Here is a 25,301-nt window from a genome sequence, read left to right on the forward strand (position 1 = left end):
TAGAGACACTTACAGAATATTGCCCAAGTGGCTGCAGCCAACCATGATCCTAGTTTGCTTTTGAGTAAGTGGCTCTATTTCTTTTTATTTTTTCTTAAAAAGCATCATTTAGTTAGAAGGTTAGCTGTCCAACTTTCCCTTAAAAACAAAAGTAAAGATGGAAGCTGTAGTATATACAAAAAAATAACCATAGAAGCAGTCAGGGTTGGCCTTTGCGGTAGGGTGGGTCAGTTCCCCTGGCAGGGAAAAGCCTTCTAAGAGGCTCAAAATAGTCAGCTGACAGCAGTTTAATGCCATTAATTGTTACTGATAAAAACAGTGTTAGCATGGTCCTGCCATCGTATTCTCAGAAAATGTGTCTCTGTTAACAAGCACTTCTGTTCTCCCCTACACTGTTTCAAAGCTGCAGCCATGCTGAATTGTTACGGAAAACTCTTTTCTCAATTCCTGCATGTTTGCAGAGCTTTACATGCAGCCACAGAGCAGCAAGCCTCACTCAGTTTGCACAGCTTTTGGCATCAGTAAAATCTTTGACAAATGCAAATTCAGAAAGAATAGTGGATGCTGGTGTCACATGGCTGGAAAGTTCAAAGACAGGCAAAAACACATGGAGTGTGAAGTAGGGCCCCTGAGGGGTGTGGCCTAGGGAGAGTTTGAAGTGCCAAACAGAGTGGTCTGTAGGGGCATGAGTTTCCTCAGCCCTTCTGTACGGTTACACACCCATTCTGAAATCAACCAAATCCTTGCAAAAGTGCAACTTCAGTCAGTACCTTTGTATACCACCCTTCATCCGAAGATCACAGGGCAGTTCACAACATTTTGTTAGAATTACTGGAGCAGCATAGTCCTCCACCTGTGGGTGTCAGTAGCCCTGTCCATTGTTGATTGGATAGATATGTTTTGGGTACTACTCTAGCTACTCAGCCTGTGTCATGCTGGGAGGAAGGAGGAAAGAGGAGCCAGCCTTGTTTGAGCATCCAGGAAATGGGGAAGGCTGTTAAGGGGGAACAAATAGTAATTTTCCCTCTCTCTGCTGCTTCTGAAAGTCTGTGAACTGTTGTGTATATATAGATGTACACACATGTACACACATACATACACAGGTCCTTTCATTGGACTTCATTTGTGACCTTTTGGTACATAGGTCACTAAAAGTATATTAAATTCCTTACCCTCCACCCGCTGTAAAAATGGAATTAAACACTAGTTTTTCAAAATGCAGATTGAGATTTTAAAACTTACGTTACACACCTCACTGTTTGGTGCTTTTAAAGCTCTCTAAAAAGAGTCAATAGCTGTGAAATCCAAAATTTGTTGACTAACACTAAGTCCTAAGTGGTGGTCCATGAGAGCTATACGGGCCAGTTAAAGGTAAGGTCATGGTTAGAGACATAGCATTTCCAGAAAGTTTGAAGCCATGGTGTGTGTGTGAATATGTTTTTTCCATTTTTCCCAGGAAAAAACCAGAAATTTTGGGAAAAAATAATTTTGTTTTATATATATACATACACAGAGATGAGAAAGAGATCACCTTTTCAGTTTAATTACAATTTGAATTTACTTTTTACTTTTTCGCTGTGTTTTTTTTTTAAGTTACAGATGAAAGTACAAGCTGCCGAGCAGTAAGGAATCTCTTTGGTTTTGCCAGTTTATGAGGAACAGGCAAATGATAATAATAAAAAGAAGAAGAAACAATTAATATTTTTGAAACAAAGAACATTATTATGTCTCCTCCAGTTCTCCATAGTGAAATTTAATGTCTCATTTTCTGAGCTATTGCTATGAATTTCAGTTACTGCGTCTTCTGCTTCTTCATATTTGTCATCACCATACTTATAATGAACTTCTAAAATCTGAAGGTTTGCCTGTATTGAAACAAACATCTCTACCCTTTCACAAGCAAATGAGGCACTGAAATCATCTTCCTTCTCTTGTGACAATAGCAGTGTCCACAGAGGCAGAAATGCATCTTGCTGTTGCATTTGAGAGTTGAAGTCTCAGTTTACAACTCAGGACTTGATTGTTCTCAATGTACAGGAATTGTAATCATCTGATACTGCACATAGTCTTAACATAAAAGTCTTCCCATTACATAATTTTTAGAAATCATTTGTGGGGAGTAAATATATGAGCACTTTATCTTAAACATTGTATTTGTCATTCAAACATAATCTATTTTTTTGAACAAAACAAAAAGCTTTTTTGGGGGGGAGGAATGATTGGGAGGGATTCACCCTTGAAAAAGTTTCTGGCTTTTCCTAGGCTATCACATCTTTTGTCATGGTTGCAGCAGATGAGAATCTGTTTTGACTTTTGCTGAATGGATCTCAGAAATCTTAATTTCTCTTCTGGATTGCTTTCAGGAATATTTAAAGGGACGTTTTGAAAAGTTGTTTTCCTTTTCCTTGAGACACCCCCTCTCCTGACGATATACAAATAGGGTACACCAATGGTCTGCTGTCTCTTGGTGGGGGATTAAAGTATTCTTAACTAGTCGCCAAAAAACTTAAAAGAATATCAGTATTCCCAATTGGGATTTAGGGAAGAGCTTCAGTATGAACAAATTACCTCATGTTTATTGGTTTGGTTAAATCTACAGTAATCTTTAGTTTATAAGCGTACCAGTCTCTGATTTTGAACTGCACTAAATAGGACAAAAGGCTTCTTAATATACTTTGAATTCAGAGATGCTCTGTGCTCTCTTTATGAGGTTCTTACAAAATTCCTGAATGGTGACATTCCTTCTTAAGGAGTTGTAGTCATCTTAGCAGCCATGCTTTCCCACAGTGCTTGCAATCCATGCAGTTTAGCTAGTTGAGGGAATAACTTGTTTTCCCCTGCTGACAACCAGAACGTTGCACAGATAGCAAATAGTGCTTGAACAGGAACAGAACCTTAAAAGGGGGAAGAATGAGTGCTAATCTGTGACCTCATTGCATCATGAATTGGAATGAAATGCTTAGACACATAATTCAAGAGGAAGGAAGGTTCACTGGAGAGAAAGCTGAGCTTGGATTTGGTAGTTTAATGATCTCTGGGTGTTTTAGGTGACCTTAGTACACGGGACAATGACGTAGTTTAAAAGGAAAAGAATACACATTTGACTGTTTTCCATTATTTGCAACACGATCAAGGTCCTTAAGAGACTTTTTTGCATTTGAAACTCCTCCTTTGATGTTTTCTAGTTCTCCCATATCTCTTTACCCTCTTAGGTCAAACATGGCTATGTAGAGTTTAAAATACCTGAGGAATGATGGTCTGAAAAAAAGAGATAAGAAGGTTGGGGAGTTAAGCGTCATGCAGCCTGAACTTCAGCATGTAAACTTATAAGCAAATTCCATTAACTTCAGTGGGATTTGCACGCTTGGAACGATGCATAGAACTGTCACCATAAATAACATTGTTGGTTAAATCACAAGCATGTTGACTGGCTCTCAAGAGGATGAATATTTTTTCTTCTGCAGAGTGCCATAGTTATTATTTTTTTCACCTCTGAGTGTCTTTCTTTAGGCTATTCAACAAAAGTTAGTTATTACCTGCCACTTACTTTCAAGCATAGAAAGGGGCAGAGAGGTGTGATCCGTACTTTGGGAAATACTTTCTAAAATGTTCAAGCAGATTCTCTTTCTCTTTAGCAGATGACACCAAGCCCCCACTTCCCCCCACCCTGGAGCCCACAGGACCTGCACCCCCCCTATCGGAGCTGGACTCTCTGCAGGACCCTCCAACTCTCAAACCCATTAGCGAAAGCAAGTCCTTGAACAGACTACATAAGCGGCTGAAGTCCGAGGGCGAGCTCTTTGATAAGAAGACACTGCAGAGGGAGAGCCACGCCTTCCAGCGCTTGCTCAGCGACAACGGCCTGAACGGATTGGCCCTTCAGGCCACGGGCACCTCTGCCAGCCCCCCGTTTAGTGGAGTGGGCAGGCGGACATCTGTCCTTTTTAAAAAAGCCAAGAACGGGGTGAAACTGCAAAGAGGTCTGGACTGCCCCCTTGAGAATGGAGAGGACCACAGCCAGAGTGGGCAGCTTTCCCCCTCCAGCGTAGAGGGTGAGCGGCCATCCCGGAAACGGCCACAGAGTGGGAGCTGCAGCGAGAGCGATGGCGAGAAATCCCCCAGGCAGGCAGGAGTGACAGGTGACTCCCCTGAGCTTTCATTCCTCTGATGTCTTGGAAAGCCAGAGATCCCCAGAGTAGAGGTGTCTTGTAGCTGCGCTGCTTGCCTGCTGGCAAGAAGTCTCCACGCCTTCGCAGCATTTCTCTGAGTCCCTTTGGGAATTGAGTTCTGCCAAACGTCTGTTGCATGAATCCCAAAACTAGCATCCAGTTTTATTGTACTAAAGGATGAGAGGAAGCTATGGGCTCTGGAGCAGAAAAGAATTTTATATTGCAGAGGAAGGCATATTAACCAGCCTATGAATCTGTGACTAATTTGGGAGTTTTCTTCCCTGATGCCTTTACCATGCTAGGCTGCTTTTGGGAGAAGTGTAATACCTGATTGTTTGAGTTGCAGGGGAAGAATAGGTCTCTCTCTTTTTCTTTGCACATTTTTCAACCTTCAGCTGAATCAGATACACATCTCTCTCCATTTTTAATGTATGCATGTGTGAACTATTTATAGTGTAGTGAACCTTAACACTATTGAGAATTTTTCAGTGAAATCGAGTGATGTGAAAAGCTTACACCATATTCTTCTCCACTGTTTCTTGTTCCTGGATCTTGTGCAGTCATGTGCCAGAATTGGACAAATGGATATGCAGAGGGATAGTAATGGTTCTGTGGTGACTTATAGGTCTGGAGTATCTGGAAGGAAGCAGACAGTGTTAGGGAGACTTTTTAAAAAGGCAAGCAGCAGGGTTATAGTATTGATCTGAATGTGTCCCTGAGCTCAGGCTGTTTTGCACATGCTTACACATCATTGGAATAATATGCACATGATTACTCACAAGTGAATGTGTGATTTGATGCTATTGAAAAGCATACTGTTTTGTTTATTTATTTATCAAAATTATGTCCCATCTTTCCATCAAATGTTGCTCAAGGCAGCTAACAGAAATAATAAAAATACCATAGCATGTAATTAAAGGCATAAGTTTTAAAATATGTAAAGACAAAGCAAATGTGCTCACTTCTGCTTTCTTCTTTCAGAGTAAGCAACTAGCACATATCTTTTCTTAGTCATTAAAAACAGGCCCAGTTCTGAAGCTCTTTAGAGCAATCGGATGGGATTTTTGAGCCATTCTCAAAAAGTTGAATGAGTAACTATTTCTAAAGCAGTATTTGTGCATGTGCTCATAGTGATCCTGTGATTTATCTTTGAAAGGGGCACAGAGAATCAAGGAAGCGTTTGGTAAAATAGTGCCGTGTAATCTTATACTGAGCAATTGTAGTAGTACGTGTCAGAGGTATGCAACACCTTTTTAGCTAGCAGTTACTGATGTTAAAGTAGTAGGTGGAATCATCTACTTAGCTACAACCCAAACTTAGGAATGCATGCTAGCTTACACTTCTCTATTTTATGGTTTGTGTGCTTCACACTGTTTCGTTTATTTAACTTTATATAACAAAGACTGATAGTGGGTTACAATTTTAAAAATAAAAGCATGAAGTCCAAATGCAAATCCTAATAAAAACATCTCCACAGGCCTTAACACTTTTGGAAGAGTCTCATGCTGAGCCTTAGCACATCCATAGGGGGAGACAAGTTCATAAGTTTGGAACCTTATTGTATGCAGTTTGCTCACAGAGGAAGCGAGGGTGCTCCTTAGTTTATTACAGAGCTGGTGATGGGGTAGAAGAAATAAGACTGTCTCTTTGATTTCTCAGGTGCCTTTATAGGTCAAGTGTAGCACCTTGAAGTCTCTGAATTGTATAGGGACCCAGTGCATGCTATGGAATACAGGTGTAACGTGCTCCCAGGGACCAAATTGTACAGCAGTATTAAGGCTTAGGTTACCCTGATAATAGTTGATTCTTTGTTGGCTAAAATGCCTTTAAGATGGGCTGTGAAGGTGAGGTGTCCCCACTAGCTCCCCTCTCTACTTTATTCTGTGCTATGCAGCAGCTTTGTGTGGTATCGCTTAACTTGTGTGTTACCAGTTATGAGAGTGATAACCTATTCTGTTGGGATACTGCTGTGTCCTAGTTGGCTTGTGATGCTAGTACAGCTTGATAAGGTGCAACAGTCATTGCTCCCCATCTTAAACACTTGTTTGACAGCTCAGTGACTTGTGAACTGAGCTACAGGATGGGTAAAAGAGATGTAGGTGAAATTAGAGGAAATTCATTACCAAATGTTTCTAATAGTTGTTGTTTTTTCAATTTGATTTTCCACTTTCTAACTGATAGTGCACATTAGTCAGCAGGGGACCCATGGATGGAATATTATACAGCTTTCTCACCTGCTTCCAAATCTCATATATCATATTCTCTAAGTCTGGGGCTACAGTGAATTTTACCTGTGCCTGGGTTAAACTTCATTGGTGGAGTAAAGGATTGTTTTCGTAACCAATATGTGGAAACTCAAGTCAAAAAATTAAGAGATATCTACACTTGCAGCCCTTGTTTCATCACTTATTATTTCTCTTTGTCTCTCCTTGTCCTGTGATATTATAATACTTTTATGTATGTACTTTCTTCTCCCAGAGTTGAGGCCTGCTCTTTAATTTCTTTATTTCTAAATCCAGTGTCACTTGAATATGGAAAAGCTGTTAAGCAGATTGCACTCTTGCCATGAGTGAGGGCATTAAAAAAAAATCAAATAAGGAAGGAGAACAGACCTCTGTGGGTGACCAAACCTTCTGGGATTATGCAAGAGCAGAAACAAACACATTCACACACCCCCAAAGGAAAGTAATGAGGTCTCTAGGGGATTGCTGTGTAGTGGATATGAGCCCAGTCTGTGTTTAAAACAAACAGTTAAAAAGAAAAAAAGGAATTAGTTGTGAAGTCTTGAGCTGATGACTGGGATGAGGGGCATTCCCAATGCTAGCATACCTTACCATAAGGGACAATGCATGAAAAGTAGTACTTCTTTCACAAGGTACTAATGCCAAACGCCGCCCCCCCCCCAAAGCACTAATCAGGAACATCTCATTATATGAAAAACTTGGCATGCCCAAAGCTCAAGTTTCCTTCCTATCAATAATCATAACCAGGTTGCAGATGACATGCAGAATCAAATCCAGGCTAACTATACATTTAAGTGCAGACCTTTGGAATTGAAAATGGTTTTTAGAGTGTAGGGGGAGAAGCTTGGCAGATATACAGATGGAAAATGTGTCTTGTGAACATTTGTTCAGGCTGAATTTTGACTTTGTAGACAAGGCAGTGCTTACCATAATTTGCCAGTTATCAGTAGGGTTAAGGATGTAGCAGTTTCTGGACTAAAGGGAGGTGGATGAGGAACATTTCCTTGATAATGGGTAAGAGTTGGTAAGGACTGTTCTACGAACATAAGAACATGGTGGGGGAGAACTCGCTTTGAACAAGTTCTTTGAACATAGTTGTTGCAAGATGCCTCACAGACATTGGGAATGAGAATTTAATGCATTCTTTAAACTCTTAAATGCATTTTTCCCCAACAAAATTTTTACATGATTCAAATAGTCTTGTTAGCTGCGTTGTAGAATTGTGGTGTATGTAGTCTGGTTTCTTTCATAAGTGTCTAAAGTGGGGACGGGGAGCAAGTTGGCCAAGTTGGATATTTTTTTACCTGCGTGTTAAATCACACAGGTAAAAAAGTGGGTTCAGCACTTTTCTAGCAGCAACTGTTCAACTGATAGTTGGTGTTTAGGAAGCACTGTGCAAGGGGCTTTGCAGGCACTCTCAATCAGCTGGTTGGGGGTACCTGCAAAGCTTTGCCCAAGCGTCACCTTTACCTGCCCTACACCGTATGCCAGATGTAGGGCAGATAGAAGTGAAAATTTTTACATGATTCAAATAGTCTTGTTAGCTGCGTTGTAGAATTGTGGTGTATGTAGTCTGGTTTCTTTCATAAGTGTCTAAAGTGGGGACGGGGAGCAAGTTGGCCAAGTTGGATATTTTTTTACCTGCGTGTTAAATCACACAGGTAAAAAAGTGGGCCTCACAGACCAAATGGGGAGGCGTAGTGGGCCTAATTAGGTCTGCGGGCTGGACGTTCCACATCTGTGGTCTAAGGAACTTTTAAAATAGCATTGTATATACAGTTAGACTCATTCTCACATGCATTCTTCTCAGCACCAGTGACAAATGGCTTCAGGAAGCATATAGAAAGCGGGTCTGACTCAGAGTGCAGTTCTGGCCTCGGAAGTGGTCTCTCATCTGACATCTGCAGGTAAGTCTTCTTCCAGGTGCTTCCACCCAGAAAAAACATTATTCTCTTGGTAATTTTCCAGTCTTTTCTTTCCGTTTATACTTTTAGGTGCCTCTTACATCCATATCAGAGGCCAGCGTTTTTTTAATAAAAAAATCAACATTCCAGAGGAATTATGGCTCTAATCTTGATTTAGCTGCATGTGTGCTGTTTAGCACGTGGCAGCTGAGGGGTGATAAGTTCCAACCCTTGTATTCTAGGCAGTATAATTCTAAGCAGTATATAGTAAATTGGTGACACTGATGCCTGCATTATTTTTTTAGCATAAGTGTTTTCTATTATTTTGTGTTTTGTTACCAGTCTATTGCTGAGATAAGCTACCTTTTGATCCCAAGATGGCTATAGGGTCAAGAGTAGACCCCAGTCCCTTAATAATAATTAAGTAGTCCCTAATACTTAGCACAGGGACGCGGGTGGCACTTTGGGTTAAACCACAGAGCCTAGGACTTGCTGATCAGAAAGTTGGCCGTTCGAATCCCTGCGATGGGGTGAGCTCCCGTTGCTCGGTCCCTACTCCTGCCAACCTAGAAGTTCGAAAGCACATCAAAGTGCAAGTAGATAAATAGGTACCACTCTGGCGGGAAGGTAAACGGTGTTTCTGTGCATTGCTCTGGTTCGCCAGAAGTGGCTTAGTCATGCTGGTCACATGACTGGAAGCTGTATGCCGGCTCCCTTGGCCAATAAAGTGAGATGAGCGCCGCAACCCCAGAATCGGTCACGACTGGACCTAATGGTCAGGGGTCCCTTTATCTTTACCTTTAATACTTAGCACAGTCTTGCCATTAGCTTGCCTATCCCAAGTGAGCATCACTGCCAATACCATTCTCCCTCTGGCTTTACATCCGAACTTTTGTCTGCAGAACAGTCGATTGAGAACCAGCTTTCTTGCAATGTTGGTTTGCTTCTGCCCTATCACATCCTGCTTCCAATGTCTGCAGCAATGCACAGCCTGCCTGAATTAGCTTGTTTCCCACCTTCCCTGTCCTTTGCATCAGATCCAACTCTCCTAAGAGCAGCTGATCAGATGTATGATTCATATGAATTTCTGCCTTTCACAGTAAGGTTTTAATTGCTGCTCTGGCCGCCCACTTCTGGTTATTTACCAAAAGAAAGGCTGCAGAAGTCCCTTATCAGGTCCAGATGTTATTGCCCATAACGGCATTCTATCCACTCCTCTTCCTTCACCCCATGAAACTCAAGGTGTATTTTGGAGCTAAGCATTGTTTTATCACTTGGCTCTCTTTTCACAGTGGTCTGACTCCACACAAACGTAGCCGAGGAAAGCCTGCTCTTGCACGGGTCCCTTTTTTGGATGGTGTAAATGGAGACTTGGAATACAGTAGCTCAGGTAAGAAAAACAGTGTTGGTGTTTCTTAAGCACAATGTGTAACTATAATTTGTACAACTAGGTTGTGGATGTTATTTTTTCCTGTGGATTGTGCCAAAGGAGGCTAAGGTTGCAATCCTTCCAACGCAGGCAAAATAAGCATGGTTGAACTCTGAAACTTATTTGCAAGTAAGCATGCATAGGATCAGTTTCTAAGCATGCTCTTTACATTTGTTTCCAGTCTTATAGCTTGCCATTTTTATAACTTAAGAAATGGCAGGATCAGTTCCGCTGTAAAGATGTAGGTAAAAGAGTTTGGGCAAGTTCTATAATGAGGCTTTCATTCCCGCCCCCAATATGTTATAGCTGTAGAGAAAACCTTGAAAATGTGTTGTCAATATATGGAGAAGGCTCAGACCACAGAGTGGGGCTAATCAGGGGTTAAATCGAAGGAGCAATATGCATTTGCCATGACTACTGTTATGGTTCCCTGCTTCCTAGTCCTTCCCCAGCTGACAGTCAAGTCTCCAAGCCTACTTCCTAAATGACCTGTGCCAATCAAGTTTTAGCATTCTAAATTCTTCAAAGTGAAGTGTGTGTGATAAGGGGAAGTTCATAATTTGGGGAATAGAATAAATTTGGCAATGTTGCCTAAAATATATTTTCAGATTTAATTTCCATAATTTATTTGGGCACAGAAATATTTTTGCATGTTTCAGAATTCAGTCTTTGTGGAAGTAGCTTAGTATGGCAACAGTCAATGGTAGATTTTACCTGTATTTTTCTCTGTGGTTGGGTCTTGAACCTTGTCCCAGAAAGGCTATGTATGCTCTCATCAGTCCCCTAAACAATGTATACATTGCCTAATTACAATTGCCTCCAAGTGGTATAGAAGAATACTATGCTGCTGCATGTGGTGTTCATAAAACAGTGATTGTGAGGAGCATATGGGAATTTCAGCCTTTGCCTGGCCCTGGGGGGATGACTGGGCACTGACCTGAATGGGATCGTTGTTGGCTTTGCCATTGATGGCGTGGGAGTGTTAGGGTGGCAGCTTGCATGTGATGTGTACTGTGATGCAGGGGCTGTGTTCCCATTGTTATAAGTTTATTGGTTCCTCCTTTATGTGTGTGGCATGGCATGCACAGTCCCCATTAGGTGAGTATTTCCCTTGCTTCTAGAATGTTGTGGGCCTGTCTGTTTTTACGCTGTTTGGGGATTTTCTTGTGTGTTTTTCTCCTTGTGAGCTGAGCACACATTGGATGTGGCAGCTATTCTCCTGACATAATGGTAGCTTGCCTTTGGTACTGGGTCAATGTGAGTATAAGATTGCACTGCCTGGTGTGCAATGTATTGCCTTTATACCAGATCCATTCTTACAAAACATTTTATCTACTTATAAAAGGAGGATGGTAGGATAAGCCTTTGCCAACCTGGCGTCTTCCAGGTTTTCTGGACTGCAGCTCCCATCAGCTATGCTAGCAGAGGTTGATGGAAGTTGCAGTCCAAAGCTTCCTGAGGGCACCAGGTTGGCAAAGGTTGCTTTAGATATTGTTGTCTTATGCGAAATAGTTGCTCGTTTTTAATTAACATGTTTGGCCTGATTTCATTTTTCAACCTGCAAGTTTTATCAGAAGTGATATTTAAGATGCAGGATATGTTTCCTCAACTTTGTATTCATAAGAGCAACCTTCATCTATAACTCTGCAATTGCTTTCAAGGGAAAATGTTATTGTCATGGTAGACTATGATTCTAAGGCAGTTCATATTGCGATTCCTTAGGTACAAACCTACTGATGCCCTTTGAGGAGCACACGGAACTAGAACCTCTGGAACTTGTATGGGCAAAATGTCGTGGCTACCCTTCTTACCCGGCGTTGGTATGTATACCTGGTTCAGTGCTACCTTCTTTCCATGGAGGACATCTTGGTGGCCTATAACACAGTGCTAAGCTTGAAATGTAGTTTCAGCTGAGGAGGGAGGAGAAGATGTCCTCTGGAAGAACCCTACACAACACTGAAGCTTTCATCATGAAAACTTGGGGGCCTCTGAGATATTGTTTCATGGCTAGCCATATTGTTACTTTGTTCCTTCTAATCATTTTTAATGTTCTTTATGCATGCTCCATATTCTTTTTGTTAGCTGCCTTCCAGTGCTTTGGTGGAAAATAAATATACAAATAAATGACTCAGAATAGGTAGTAATCAACAATCCTCTATCACCATATGTTTAGCCATATGCATAGTAACATCCACATTTCGAAACATGGAAGGATAAACAGTGATAAAAATATAATAAACAATTTTAACTAGAAAGATGCCATCTTGGTGCTAGGAAACCCTGGATGATTTCCTCTTAACCAAAAATAAACAGACACCATAAATAGCATTATTGTTAAATATTTAAAAACACCTGTGCAATATAAATACTTCATATGCCTACACAGTAGAAAGCCTCACTGATTTCAGTGTGGGACTGATTCCCAGGTACAGGTGTGTAGCAGAGGTGGGGAACTGGATCTTCCTAGCAGGCCAGATCATTATCTCCCTCATTCCCAGTGGGCCAAATTTGACAGGTGGGTGGGGAGCCCATCTGCCAATCACCTGATGTCACTATGATGTAAGGTGATTCTCTTTTGCCTTCACGGTTTTAAATCATACTGTGTAGGCAAATGCACAATCCACAAAGCACCTTTCAGAGTGTTCTCAGGAATGAATAAAAGCTCACTGCAAAGTGCTCACAAGATTGTTGTGTCTTGTAATATTTTTTTGCGCTTTGCAGATGCTTTCAGTCAGCTGATCGGGGGTGTCTACAAATCCCTTTCAGCTGATCCGGGTCTTTATCTGTGGCACACCAGAAGTCAGGTGCAGGGCAGGTTGAGTGTAGCTTGGTTGAAATGTCTTGTGGGCCAAATGGGGAGGCTTTGCAGACTTAATTGGGGCCACAGACCTGAGAGTCCCCACCACTGTTAAAAGCTAATAACAAAATCTAGTTAGAATAAAACATTCAAAAATTAGGTTTCAAGTTAGTTGAATGAGATGTAAGGCACACAACCCACATAAGTGCGATAGGCACCATGTGTATGAATATGTAACAAGTAGCTTGTGCTTTACAATAGTCATAATTTAAAATATCAAAACAAAAAGTTAAGGAGCACATATAGCACACAGCACAGTCATTCTGTAAACATGTATTTATGCAACAGAAAACTCAAGTGAAAACTCCAACAATGAATCCCCCACCTATGCCCAAATGTCAACAATGTTGAGTCTAATTATCAGCCAATAAAAGCAAATTAACTGATAGCCAGCTTGAATCAATAGTCTTGTACCATAATGAAACTGGTGTGAGTGAGAGTAAACTGGGACAGCTGGATATTGGGTCAGCAGGGATGGTGTACCGTCTCTTGAATAAAGTTATTTTGAAATCTAATTTGCCAAAAATTACACAAGTTTCTGCTTACCTGTTCACTTATCGAATTCTTCAGTACGGAATAAGAAACGCTTACTAAGTTTTCTCTAGACTGGAAAGCGTAGATGAATGGTTGTTATTCATCTTGCATTAAAGTACTTAATTCTGACCAATTGAAATACAGAGCAAAAAAAAGCTGTGTTTTCTGAACCTTTTAGCTAAAACAGCTTCCAGCCTTATCACCTGTAGGCTCTGCCCTGCTTCACATAATTCTTTGCCCTTGCTAACTTCTTCTTCACAATTTTCTTGGATCCATGCTGCTTCCACCTAAATGCTCAGATGGTTGTGAAGCTTGTTCCTTTAATTGCAATCAAGAATTCACATTCTACTACCATAGATGAGATTTCTTCGCTACCCACTCATCCTTTCCCTGGTTTCCTTGGGTGCTACAGAACAGGGTTTTTATCTTCAGGCAGAATTTCTAAGATCGGTGATGAGTTTCCATAATATAACCTGTGTATTTTGCCTTGTGTTTTTAGATAATCGACCCTGACATGCCTCGCGAGGGCCTCCTTCACAATGGAGTCCCAATTCCCGTCCCTCCTCTGGAGGTATTGAAGTTAGGAGAGCAGAGGCAAGCAGAAGTTGGAGAAAAGCTTTTCCTTGTCCTTTTCTTTGACAACAAGAGAACATGGTGAGTAAATGTAAACAGGTTAAGGAAAGAACATTTTTTTGACTGCTTAGTATCAAGAAGTTATACTGATGAATTTGCAGCTTAAAATTTAAGCACCCAGAAGGTAGGAGGGAAGACCTGCAATTTCTTCCTTCCCCTTTTGGCACCAAGCAGAGTAGTTACACAACTTCCTACTTTTGGAGGGTGTACATGTCACAATATTATTCATCAGACTTAATTGACATTCCTTGAGGGTTTTGTTTCCAGTTAAAATGAATAGCAACAAACATGTCTGTAAATTTGGAAATAAATCTTTGCAGTCTGGGAGAAAACTAAGGCTCAGGATCATTGGAAATAGATTTCCTTGTGTTTTCTTATGCATTCTCATCCATAATTTTTGCCTCTTTATGTGCTGTTGAACTGCAGGCAGTGGCTTCCACAGGAAAAAGTTATTCCTCTTGGAGTAGATGACACAGTGGATAAACTAAAGATGATGGAGGGACGAAAAACCAGCATCCGCAAGTCTGTCCAGGTGGCATATGACCGGGCCATGATCCATATGAGTCGAGTTCGGGGAGACCACCCTTTTGTCACACCAAATTATCTGTAGGGACTGAAAGAGCCTGCTCTGCCCTTCCTGCTCTTCTAGAAATAATGCCTGCATCTATAGGCACAGTGGGTCTCGGGTCACTGATCAGTAGGGGATTCTCCCCTGCTTGGAGGACGGTGTGAATGCTATGTCTGTTTGCGTTCATAACAGAGATGCACTATTCCTAGTAGTAGGGAAAGCAGCTGTAAAGTATCTGATATGTGCCATAAAGCCTGTCTGGATTCTTTCTGAATCTGTCTCAATGAAGAGCCAGCAGGAAATGAAGTGATGTAATAGCCTGACTAGGAAGAGGATGTCAGGAGCAGCTGCACTGTCCTGCCGTGGCCTTGGTTATAGGGCAAGGGAGAAGCTGAACTCATTTGGCGATTGGACTGCAAGTCTCACAAGTCTCTTGTGTTTCATTCTTCAGCTAGTCCCGAGTTCAGCTAACAAAGAATTATCTGGAGCCTGCCACTGCTATAAATAATCCTTTATCCTTTAGATGACTCTTGTGTGCCAAATTTAATATTCAACATACTTTTTCATGTTATTTTAAAAAGCACTGGTTTGCCCCACTGCATTTATACATTTAAAGGCTAGTCTAGAAGCCTCATGCCTAGGTTTATATAGGTTTTTATGTTAGATCTTACTGACAGGAAGGATAGAGATAATATTTTGGTGGGTTTTCCCTCCTCCCTCATGCACATTTAAATGCACAGAGCTTTAAATATGAAGATGAAATCACTTGTGAAATGTTTTGTGTGATTACATTTATGAAGTAGTTCTTACATTTCAACTTCAGGTTAATAACATGTTTGAAACGGGGCAAAACAGTGTTTTAAATCTTCTTTTGGGAAGCACCTAGTCCACTGGAGCAATGCTGTTAAGTACTAAGATTTACTAGGACACGACAAAAACAGAACCTTGTTGGTTTTAAAAACTTCTAGCACATAGCTCCATTTTAGGGGCTCTGCGTACAGAAGTTTTGTCCGAGTAAGAGCTGCCTCATTCGCTACTGTACATCATCACCCTGACCCATAAAGCCGCATGATTGCTGGATGTCTGTAGAGGAGGCTGGCTGTATGCAGAAATAGGTTTCCATGTGGCCATTGTGCACCTCGTGGCATGTGCAGAGATTTCTCCCCCTTTAAATGGTGCAGTACCTGCTTGCATAGAGTGCCATGTGTGTATTGCCATGTGGAACTTTGGGTCAGGGCATTAGTGTCAAACTGCAGTTCCCCTTTGCCCTCAAAATTCCCCCCATCTTATTTTGGGTTGAATTTGGAACGGTGTCTGTTTTCTTGCTCACCAGAACACATTGCAGTTTCACCCTTAGCTTCCCCCATAAATATTTCTTTCTCTATGCACCTTCGTTACTGGAATCCGTTAAAGCCAAGTGTGCAACTCCTTCGAGAATCCTAGCTTTTAACTTGCATGCGCTGGAAAAACAGGGAAAGCTGAAGTTTGCAAGTTGACAAAGCATTTCACATTTGAATTCTGATTTGTCTAGATTTCTCTATGTCTTTTTAAGCGTTACAAACCAAAGGTGCAAAGCAAGATTGTAATTTTAAAATATAATTGTTTCTTTTCTTTTTAACTCAGTATTTTTTTATTATTTTAATTTTTCTTCATACTAAAGAGATTGTGGAACAAAATGTTAATAATAAGGGGGAAATCACTGCCATTTCTATGTGGTCTACTTTTTTTTAAAAGTACCACATCTTATATATTGGGGACATAAAACCACACTTTATGGAAAATATCTGTAACATATAAAGAATAAGAATAGGATTTTTTTTTTTTTAATGGATAATGCCTAAAGAGTGTGGCTGTGGAAGGAACTTCTGTACATAGTTGTAAAATACTATTCTAAATTATTCAGGCCGATTGTTACCATTCTTGAAGTCCTCGGTTGTGTTGCTGGGTCTTTTGTATGCACACAGTGTAATTAATTTAAAGCAACATACACTTTCCCCAGGTTGTAGCTCAGCTGTGGACTTGTGACTTATGTATAACTGTTTTAAGATCTTGCATTTTACTTTTATCATTTTTTTAAAATTACATTTTAAGGATTTGAATTGGCTAATATCCTGCTGTTGCTATGGGACCTAAACGTGACTTGTCAGTCTGCTGTAAAGCACAGATGGCTCTATTTATTATAGAAAGTGAGTTTATTTGCTTTCTAGAACTGTTTATATCAGATGGTATAAAAGAGGTAATAAAATTCTATGCTTGTAAAGAAAAAAAATGCTAATTTTACCTACTATAATCTGACTGTCTGAAGCTATATTTTCTCTCTGAGAAATAAATGTTCTAATGTAAAATAACTAATTGAATTCTCTTGGGAGATCCTTGACTTGACATCTGGACTTTGAAATGTAATGTGAATTTTCCTAAGTTCCAAGCATTCAGCAGTTTTTCATATACAGTACCTCCTTTGCTGGAAACCTGTGTGCTCCCAAAGCTTTTCCTCAATTATATTTAAGTGTCAGATTTCGTAGAATGTTGAAAAGTTGACAGGTATTCTTTTCTTTAAGGAATATGTGCACCATTTTCAAGGAAAAAAACTTCCCAAAATGACATTTCAAACACACATCTGTAAAACAGCACAAAAATCTCAAAACAGGATTTGCAATCTTTACCAGAAGCCACGAGGACCAGCACTAATCCAGCATAAATATCAAAATTGGGCAAAAATTTGGTAGTAGTATCAGGAAATGGGAAGGTTTAAAATGCGAGGACACAAAGCACATAAGCCTGGAAAATACCTAAAAGGTGATGTTTTTATCTGTCACATGTGTAGTTTGTCCCCACTCCAGCCCTGCTAGTCCCAAACTTTCATGATTTTAGGCTTGCAAGGAAGAGCTCTCAGGCTACTGTGGTAAATTGAACTTATGGGTAAGCAGCCTGTGTAATGTTATCCACAACAAATCTTTTTCCAGCCATGGAAGCATGTTTCCAATGCTTGTGGAGTGGGATACAAATTGAGTATATGCTGCAGCAATCTCATGGTGATTTTCTGCCCATTGCAAATGCTGTGTGAATCCACATAACACATAATCAGTGTGTCAAACTGGATTGTATGAATTGGTTTACAGAACTAGGAACAGGCCATTTTATGGGATAGAATTATATTAGTTCAGCAGTGGCTTTTGTCATTGGGTCTGCTCATATGGGAAGGACTTTGGACAGATGTGTTTCTCCTCTGGTTCTTGGAGGGCATTCTGGATTATCCATGGTAGAAATTCCTCTTGCTGGGAGGGAGGTGACTCATGTTTCTTGACATAGCTCCTTTAAGGAGGGACATCTCTCCTTCCCCCAGCTACCCTACCTAGTGGCAGATTAATTATTGGGACTTGCATCCCTTTGTGACCAGTTGGTTTTAACAAGGCAGCACAATCCCAAAGAAACATGTGGACCAATGGAAGCCATTCATCAAGGTTTTATTGAACCCTGGATGCATAATCAGAGAGATCAAGTGATAATAACAGTATTTCTCTTTGGTTTGGTCCCAACAGAATGAAGAGTTTGATCACATGGCCAGCTCATATTCTGGTAGCTCCCAGGAAGGAGCTATCTTCCTCACTCCATGCTCAGTACTTGGCTGGCACAGACCATAGTCTGCTGTAGGGATTGGGTGCCATTCCACCCATCCATGTACAAAACAAGAGTTTAGATGGAAGAATCTGAAGTTTGTATTGATTGATTCTGAGTTTGTAGAACAGTGGCTAATAATCAGTTTCAAGAACATCCAAAATATTGTGACAGAAGTGAAGAATGGAGCCTGATTGCTTCGTAGGGTACATTTGGTAATTGGGTGTTAAGTATTTTATTTGTGATCTGATGTCTTGAAGTCATGCAGGAAGCAAGAGAAAGTCAACAAGTTCCCATCTTGTTAATTTGATTTATCCTCCATCGTCCCTTCCCCCACTTACCACCTTCTCAGTCCACTTGGTGCATCTGTTGCCTATGAAAACTCAGACTATAATAAGCCATTTAAGGGTACAATCCTGTATTTAGGCCTATACTGGCTGGGAAGCCAAAAGGTATAAGGTGGGAACTGAAAAATGCTGGATACAACTCAACCAGTGAAGATACGCCAGCACAACTTTGTGGATATGCTAGTGGAACTCCATGCAACACTGCACTGCCAGGACAACCAAAAAGGAGTACAGATGTGGGAGTGATGAATGAGTAGGCAGATGACAGCTCCTGTACTCTCAACTCTACTCCTAACATCAGCATAATACCATTCCTAGCACTCAATAAGGACTGGCTCCTTGTATGGCTGGCTGAGATGATGTCAGCCCACGATTGGTGGGAGCCAGTAGTGTTGCCATGGGCACTGGGGGTGTGGCTGTTGTTGCTCCATTCCATGTTACTTGCTCCTCAAATTTGTGCTGGGCTTTGCTAGATACTGTCGATAAGTTACTCCAACCTTGCGGTGGTGCATCAAGACTAAGATTGCACTCTACTTGTTTCTTAGGAGCACAACAGTAGTCTGCCACAGACTTAACCTCACAGCTGCTTGTCTGAGAACGGCTTAGGCAGGTCACACCTCACCACATCACTTCTCCCCCAAACCATTACTTTCGCTCCGTGGTTTCTGTTTAAAATAATTTAATTATCTCTTAAATCCTACAAGGGCTTAACAGCCCGATTTAATGAGTGAGCTGCCAATTTTGGAGTCAGAAAAGAAGGTAGAATCATAGTTTTGGAGGAAAGCCATCTCCCCTTCCTCGTTGAGCTGGAGCTTCAGGATGACCCTGCAGGCCTGGATCTGCACCTCTTCCTCGGGGTGAATGATGAGCGAGAGGAGGCGGTCAGCTAGGCGGGAATCGTCCCCAAAAAGGACCTCATGAAGGGACGACTCATTGTACTGCCAGCTCACTGACTGGTACTGGGGAGTCAGGCGACCCTCACAAAGCCGTTCCACAAATACCAGCAGCTCAAAGAGAAGGTTTCCAGGTCGTGAAGGTTGGAAGAGGTGGAGGAAATCTGGATGGACCTTTAAAAAGAAGCAGACCAGGTTGATTTTGTCTTAAAGGACAAGGCTTGGGCCTGCAGGTCCTACCCATCTGGATGACTAACTCCAGAGTCTTCAGGCGGAAACCAAACGCCACCCTCCAGATCTTTCTATCTGTCCCTTTGAACTTTCCCTGGTCCACACCCTCCCCAGCCACATTCTGCCCATTTTTGCCTCCGACCCCACTCACTACTGGTATGTGGTTCTCAGAAGGTTGCCCAGAAAGGAAGGCAGCCCTCAGGCTAAAAATGACTGTATCCCTGTTCTACTAGGAAGACATCTCAGGCAGCAGGAAGGCAATGCACTTTTCTCTGCTCTGTTAATGCCGCTGCATTAAGCTGCAGCAGACATGGAAGTCTAGCATGGCTGCCTTCTGGCACCTTTTGCTTCCTTCCTCTCCCAGGTTTCCCAACAAGGACAGGACTGAAATCCTCACCTGGCAGTTCATGATGTCAAATAACAGAGCTTCCTTTTGGGCTAGCGTGCCAAGGAATTTTAGAACCTGCACCTGAAAAAGACAGTTGCAAGTATATCAACATTACAGGTGAAGTGTCTCACTCTTGTTTTATGGCTTCCACTTAATGCCCTCACAGGATTTAGGACAGGGATGAGGGACCTGTGGCTGTCCAGATGTTTTTTGAGCTACAACTTCCATCATCTCTTGATGAATGGCCATGTTGGCTGGGGCTGTTTGGAGTCCCACAACATTAGGAGTTCTCCATCCCTGATTTAGGAGTTGGGTACAAGGGATAAGACTTGGTACCTGACACAAAGTGTTTCCCATCTGCAGAATTTCCATGAAGGCCGGCATAAGCTTCTTCACCAGTGGAAATGTGTGATCTGACAACGGCAGCCCATTCAGCAGCCTCAGTCCAGCAGCATGTAAGTCGTGGTCCCAGATGCTGGCGACCATTTCGAGAACCTTGGGGAAAAACTCCTGCAGAAAACATAGTGATTTGTGGTTACTGTGGGTTACTTTCCGTGACTGAATTGTGCCCTCTAGTGATGCGTAAATGCCTCTTACTTGCAGTTGTACGCTGAAGCAAGAAGACCACCCATTTTCTTCTTCTTATGGAATGATGTGGTAGGAAACATACTTAACAGATCAGATGGCCGCAGCTAACAACATTCAAATGTGCTGTTCATAGCTCAAGTACTATCATAGATCTAACCCCATGAGCAGAGTTTTCATAGGACTTTCCATTACTTCAGATCCTTTCATACCTTCTCAAAGAAGTCCGTTCACTTGTTCAAACCACAAGCCATAGAATGATGAGACACCGAATGATGTCAAATGGCAAGCATTCTTGTGGGAATCAGTCGAGATCCACCGCTTGTAGCCTGATATAGAAAAGCACTGTGGGGTACAAACAATCACCTGAATCCTAATTCTAAACTTCCAAATGCCAGTGAAGGCCTTGAGGGCATGCAGAGTCTGAATCTTGATGCCAATGTCTGGATCATCCAGGAAGGAGGCCACCAATTTGATATCCTCGTACGTACAGGCAGAAGCCTGGAAAAATAGAGCACGCAAAGTCAGAGGGATGTTAGGTTAGGTTTATTACATTTATCTGTTGCTTCCAACTAAAGAAAGTTCTAAGCCAGGCTTTCTCAACCTCGGCCCTCCAGATGTTTTGAGACTACAGTTATCATCACCCCTGACCACTGGTCCTGCTAGCTAGGGATTATGGGAGTTGTAGGCCAAAAACATGGAGGGCCGAGGCTGAGGAAGCCTGTTCTACGCAATTTACATCCCAGGTAAAAAAAAATCCCTAATAAAATCACATATGAATTGAAAACATATTTAACAATACAATAACACAATAACACTCAGGAAAACAAAAGCACATTTGCTACTGAAAAATGAGAAGGTTAGTTCCAGGCAGGCCTTCTTGGAGAGGCTCTGTGGGGTGGGGTGGGGGGCTACTATGGAGAAGGCCCATCTCTCATTGCCACCCTCTTAACTGTCCTCAGAGGGGGCACACAGAGAAGGGCCTCATGTGATGGTCTCAGGATCCGGACAGGTTCATCAAGGTAAAGGTAAAGGGACCCCTGACCATTAGGTCCAGTCGTGACCGACTCTGGGGTTGCAGCGCTCATCTCGCTTGGACAAAACCATTCATTCATTCATTCATTCATTCATTCATTCATTCATTCATAGCACTTATACTCCACCTTTGTAGCTCCAGGCCAAAACCACTCAAGGCAGCTAATGGGAGATAATTGAAAAGACCATTGCAAGAAACAGCAAAATGCAAGCAAAGAAGTGGCAGATAAAATTAACAAAAGAAAAGGGGGGGGGGGAGGAAAGGAAAAGAACCAAAACAAAAAAGAAGCGAGCCAGCAAAATTAACCCATATTCACACCAAAGGCCCACCAAAATTCCAGGTAGCGGCCAAAGGAGCCAGGTGGATTTCTTGAGGCAGGGAGTTTCATAGGGTTGGTGAAACAACTGAGACATCCCTTTTACATTCTAAGTCCCCCCAAAATGTGCATTCTTCTGAGGGATTTGCCTCTCACTTTGTAGCAACTAGCCAGAACGCAAGACTGTTGGCCAAAATATGCCACCTTTGAATATGGCTTTGCCCCAATCAGTCAAAAAATAGGTGTGTGTGTAAAACTCTCCCCCGATCACCCTTTCTCCCCTTGTAATCCACTATCCTCTCTCTCTCACACAGCTCTTTTTGCGTTAAAGCAGACTCCAGTATCAGAGTCCTGCTGGGAGATAAGTGGCTGGTGGGAGGGATTGCCAGTGGAGGGGGCAGTGGAGGACAGGAGGAGAGTTTAAATCAAAGACCCATTTTTAGATGCACAGGCTGCCATCATCAGGTGTAGCTTTAGTCATGAACAGTGGTGGACTTCGGGCTCTCAAATTTCAGCAGTGCCACGTGTGATGCTAAAATTTGGTGCCCCCTCACCTCTCCCACTCCGTTCTACAGCATTGCTGTGGTGCCCCCTGGCGCCCAGCGCACCCCAACCGGTTGTGCTACCTTAAAAGTGCCTCTGTCCTGAACTTGGTTACTTGGGTGCAACCTGGCTGGCCAACCCACACTTGATTTCCTTGGACTTGCTCTTCCACCACTGTACTTTACATCATGCAGTTCTGGAGTCTCACCTCATTGTCCAGTAGATAAACACACCGGGTGATGCCATGGAGTAGCATATTCTTGGAGTAGTCATCTAGCTTTGGGTTGAGGGTGTTCAGGAGTCCCCTGAGTTCTCCAGAGTCCAGCACAGTTTGACTCTGGTGCTCTATGGCGAGTTCTAAACACAGGAAAGGAAGGAAGGCAAGAGGTCCCGAGGGGGGCAAGGAGGCAAAAAAGCAGCGATAGGTGAGCTGAATGGAGCATGTCGTACTAAATGGAATAACATGTGTTTCGACATGGGAAGCATCAGAGCTCAGTGGGAGAGTATCTGCTTTTCTGTTAGGCAGATCCCAGGTTCAACCCTCGATATGTCCAGGTAGGGGTCAGGAAAACCCATGTTTGAAATGCTGGAAGGCCGCTGCCCAACATTATGGACAACACTGAGCTAAATAGACCAAATACTCTCAGTATATGGCAGCTTCTGACAGTGTGTCTTCCTCTTCAAAGGTCATATGTTTATGCTATCTCCTATTTCAGCAAAGTCCACTCTCAGAGCTGTCCTTTTCAGGAGGAGGACGTTGCCATTGCAAGGAGCGCAGCCAGTCAGAGGGACCTGATATTTAATTCATGGCAGTTCACATTTCATTAAGCAGATTGCTTCAGCCCAGAGAGATGCACAAAGCTAAGACGTCTACAACCGGCACTTGCAAGGTGGTATTAGAAGACAACACAGACCCCAAAGAAGCAACTCGACATGCTAAAGAGCAGAGATCAAGAGAGTATTTCTAGATTAGAGATGCAAATTTAAGAGCAAATATATTCCTTTGCTGCATCCTTTCAGAGATCATGTATGAGATTTAAAATTTAAAAACTGTGCCCAGTCTGGCTGGGAGAAAGGCCTTGGTTGTGGCCTTCCTGCCTGAACTCCATTGGCCATTGGTAGATATCTGAGAGCCTGTTTTATGGCTGATTAGCAGAACGTGGCACCATGCAATAGTGCATATGGCATTCGTTTCAGCAAATGTCTATACCATTCTCACATATTCAGCGGGAGCCTATCCAAAAGCCCAATTCCCTCCATACTGTTTGCTTGGAGAGCCAGTGTGGTGTAGTGGTTAGAACATTGGACTAGGACCTGGGAAACCAGAGTTTGAATCCCTACTCAGCCATGAAGCTCACTGGGTGAATTTGGGCCAGTCACTGCCTCTCATCCTAACCTACCTCATAGGGTTGTTGTAGGGATTAAAAATGGGATGGGTGGGGGGTGGGGGAGAGAATCATGTACGCTACTTGGAACTCCAAGAAGAGCTGGGATATAAATGTGATAGACAGATAGACAGATGGTTGTTGAGAGTTAAACCAGGGCCTGTGAAAACTGCCGTGCTGGGAGCATTACATGACTCACGGGCTAAGGTCAGTGGCTCTGGGTTGTAGGGAGGGCTCTTGATCCCTGCCATGATGGTTTTGCCCAATAGGAAGATAGCTCCAGCTCCTGTCGCCGCAGATACCACGTTTTTTGTTGTCACCAGCTCAAAATACTTCATCTCCTCTCCTCGAACTCCCAGGGATGTAGATAGAGCCCTGGGCGCTGACCTCAAGCAGGCCCTCCAATGGAAATACTAGATTGCTCTCGGCATGGTTTGTGATGTCACCAGATTCCACCAGGACATCTGTGACACACCGTCCGAGAAGGTGCAGGAAGCAGGTCCCCCCAGGTTCTCCAATATCAGTGCAGGAGGACATGGAAGCCTGTGCTGAGCTATGCAAAGGGAGCTGCATCATCATCATCGTCATCATCATCATTGTATCCATACTATCTGGCTGGGTTGCTCTAGCCACTCTGGGCTGCTTCCAGCATATACAAAAACATAATAAAACATTAAACATTAAAAATGTCCCGATACAGGGCTGCCTTCAGATGTCTTTTAAAGGTTGTATAGTTACTTATCTCCTTGACATCTGATGAGAGGGTGTTCACAGGGCGGGTGCCACTACTGAGAAGGCCCTCTGCCTGATTCCCGGCAACCTCACTTCTCACAGTGAAGGAACCACCAGAAGGCCCTCAGAGCTGGACCTCAGCATCTAGGCTGAATGGTGGGGGTGGCTGGTGAATGTTTCCCCACTGAATTTTATACACCAAGTGGTCATAGGGGCCACAGCAGGGGAGGAGGGAACCTGCCCCAGTTCCAGACAGCAAGGACAGGGGACTTTGCTCCCTCCTCAACAGCGTCCCCAAGTCCACCCCTTTATTTTTCTCCCACAGAAGTGAATGGTAGCGGAGTGAGGGAAGTGCACCACTTGAAAACAACTCTTCAGCCCAACTGATGCCCAACCCCCCCCAAAAAAGAGATCCCCTAGGAGGAGTACAATAAATCAGTCCATCTGAGACTTCTGTTCTTAGAGACACCTTGCAGCCCCTGCAGTTTATAGGCTCACCTTCCCATCCTATCGATGGCCAATCATAGACGCAAATGGCAGCATGCCACCTTTTCTGTACATGTTGTGGTGATGCCACTGCTTTCCCACACCCCACCACCCCTCCATCAGTTGCTCACAATCGCTCACAGAGAGAAGCCCTTTGCACCTCTCCTCACCTCAGCAGAGAAAGGAGGGTGACCAACCACTCCTGACATCTAATGAAATGTGGGCATGGCTGAGGGGTTGGAGAGGCAGAGCCAGTGGAAAGAGGAACTGAGCAGGAACAGAAATATATGGGAGGACCCAATGATAAGCCCACATTTCCCCTATTTTTTACGGCCTCAAAGGGCAGAATCAAACCTTTATGTGCAATGTAATGATAGGTAAAGGTAAAGGGACCCCTGACCATTAGG

At 42.7% G+C, this 25,301-nt stretch overlaps 2 protein-coding genes across 5 annotated transcripts in view; one reads left to right on the top strand and one right to left on the bottom strand.

The window, feature by feature from the left end:
• Positions 1–16,159, top strand: part of BRPF3 (bromodomain and PHD finger containing 3) — a 33,968-nt gene extending 17,809 nt beyond the window's left edge. The window contains exons 8-13 of one of the 4 annotated variants that reach the window (XM_028733978.2): positions 3,636–4,139; positions 8,223–8,319; positions 9,609–9,706; positions 11,468–11,565; positions 13,636–13,790; positions 14,196–16,159. In XM_028733978.2, the coding sequence (XP_028589811.1) occupies positions 3,636–4,139; positions 8,223–8,319; positions 9,609–9,706; positions 11,468–11,565; positions 13,636–13,790; positions 14,196–14,379 (1,136 nt within the window). In that variant the 3' untranslated portion in view covers positions 14,380–16,159. The remainder of the gene's footprint in view (positions 1–3,635; positions 4,140–8,222; positions 8,320–9,608; positions 9,707–11,467; positions 11,566–13,635; positions 13,791–14,195) is intronic. The other 3 variants (XM_028733983.2, XM_028733981.2, XM_028733984.2) reach the window with 3 other exon arrangements.
• A 2,847-nt stretch (positions 16,160–19,006) lies between these two features.
• On the bottom strand, positions 19,007–24,056 carry LOC114598455 (armadillo repeat-containing protein 12-like). Its single transcript, XM_028732124.2, has 6 exons — positions 23,876–24,056; positions 22,500–22,648; positions 20,763–20,897; positions 20,148–20,321; positions 19,821–19,892; positions 19,007–19,366 (listed from the first exon to the last, which is right to left on the bottom strand). Exons 1-6 carry the CDS (start codon positions 24,012–24,014, stop codon positions 19,007–19,009), a joined length of 1,029 nt encoding a protein of 342 aa, XP_028587957.2. The 5' UTR covers positions 24,015–24,056.
• Positions 24,057–25,301: the final 1,245 nt, after the last annotated feature.

The sequence above is a fragment of the Podarcis muralis genome, chromosome 5 (genome assembly GCF_964188315.1).
Source record: "Podarcis muralis chromosome 5, rPodMur119.hap1.1, whole genome shotgun sequence".
NCBI lineage: Eukaryota > Metazoa > Chordata > Lepidosauria > Squamata > Lacertidae > Podarcis > Podarcis muralis.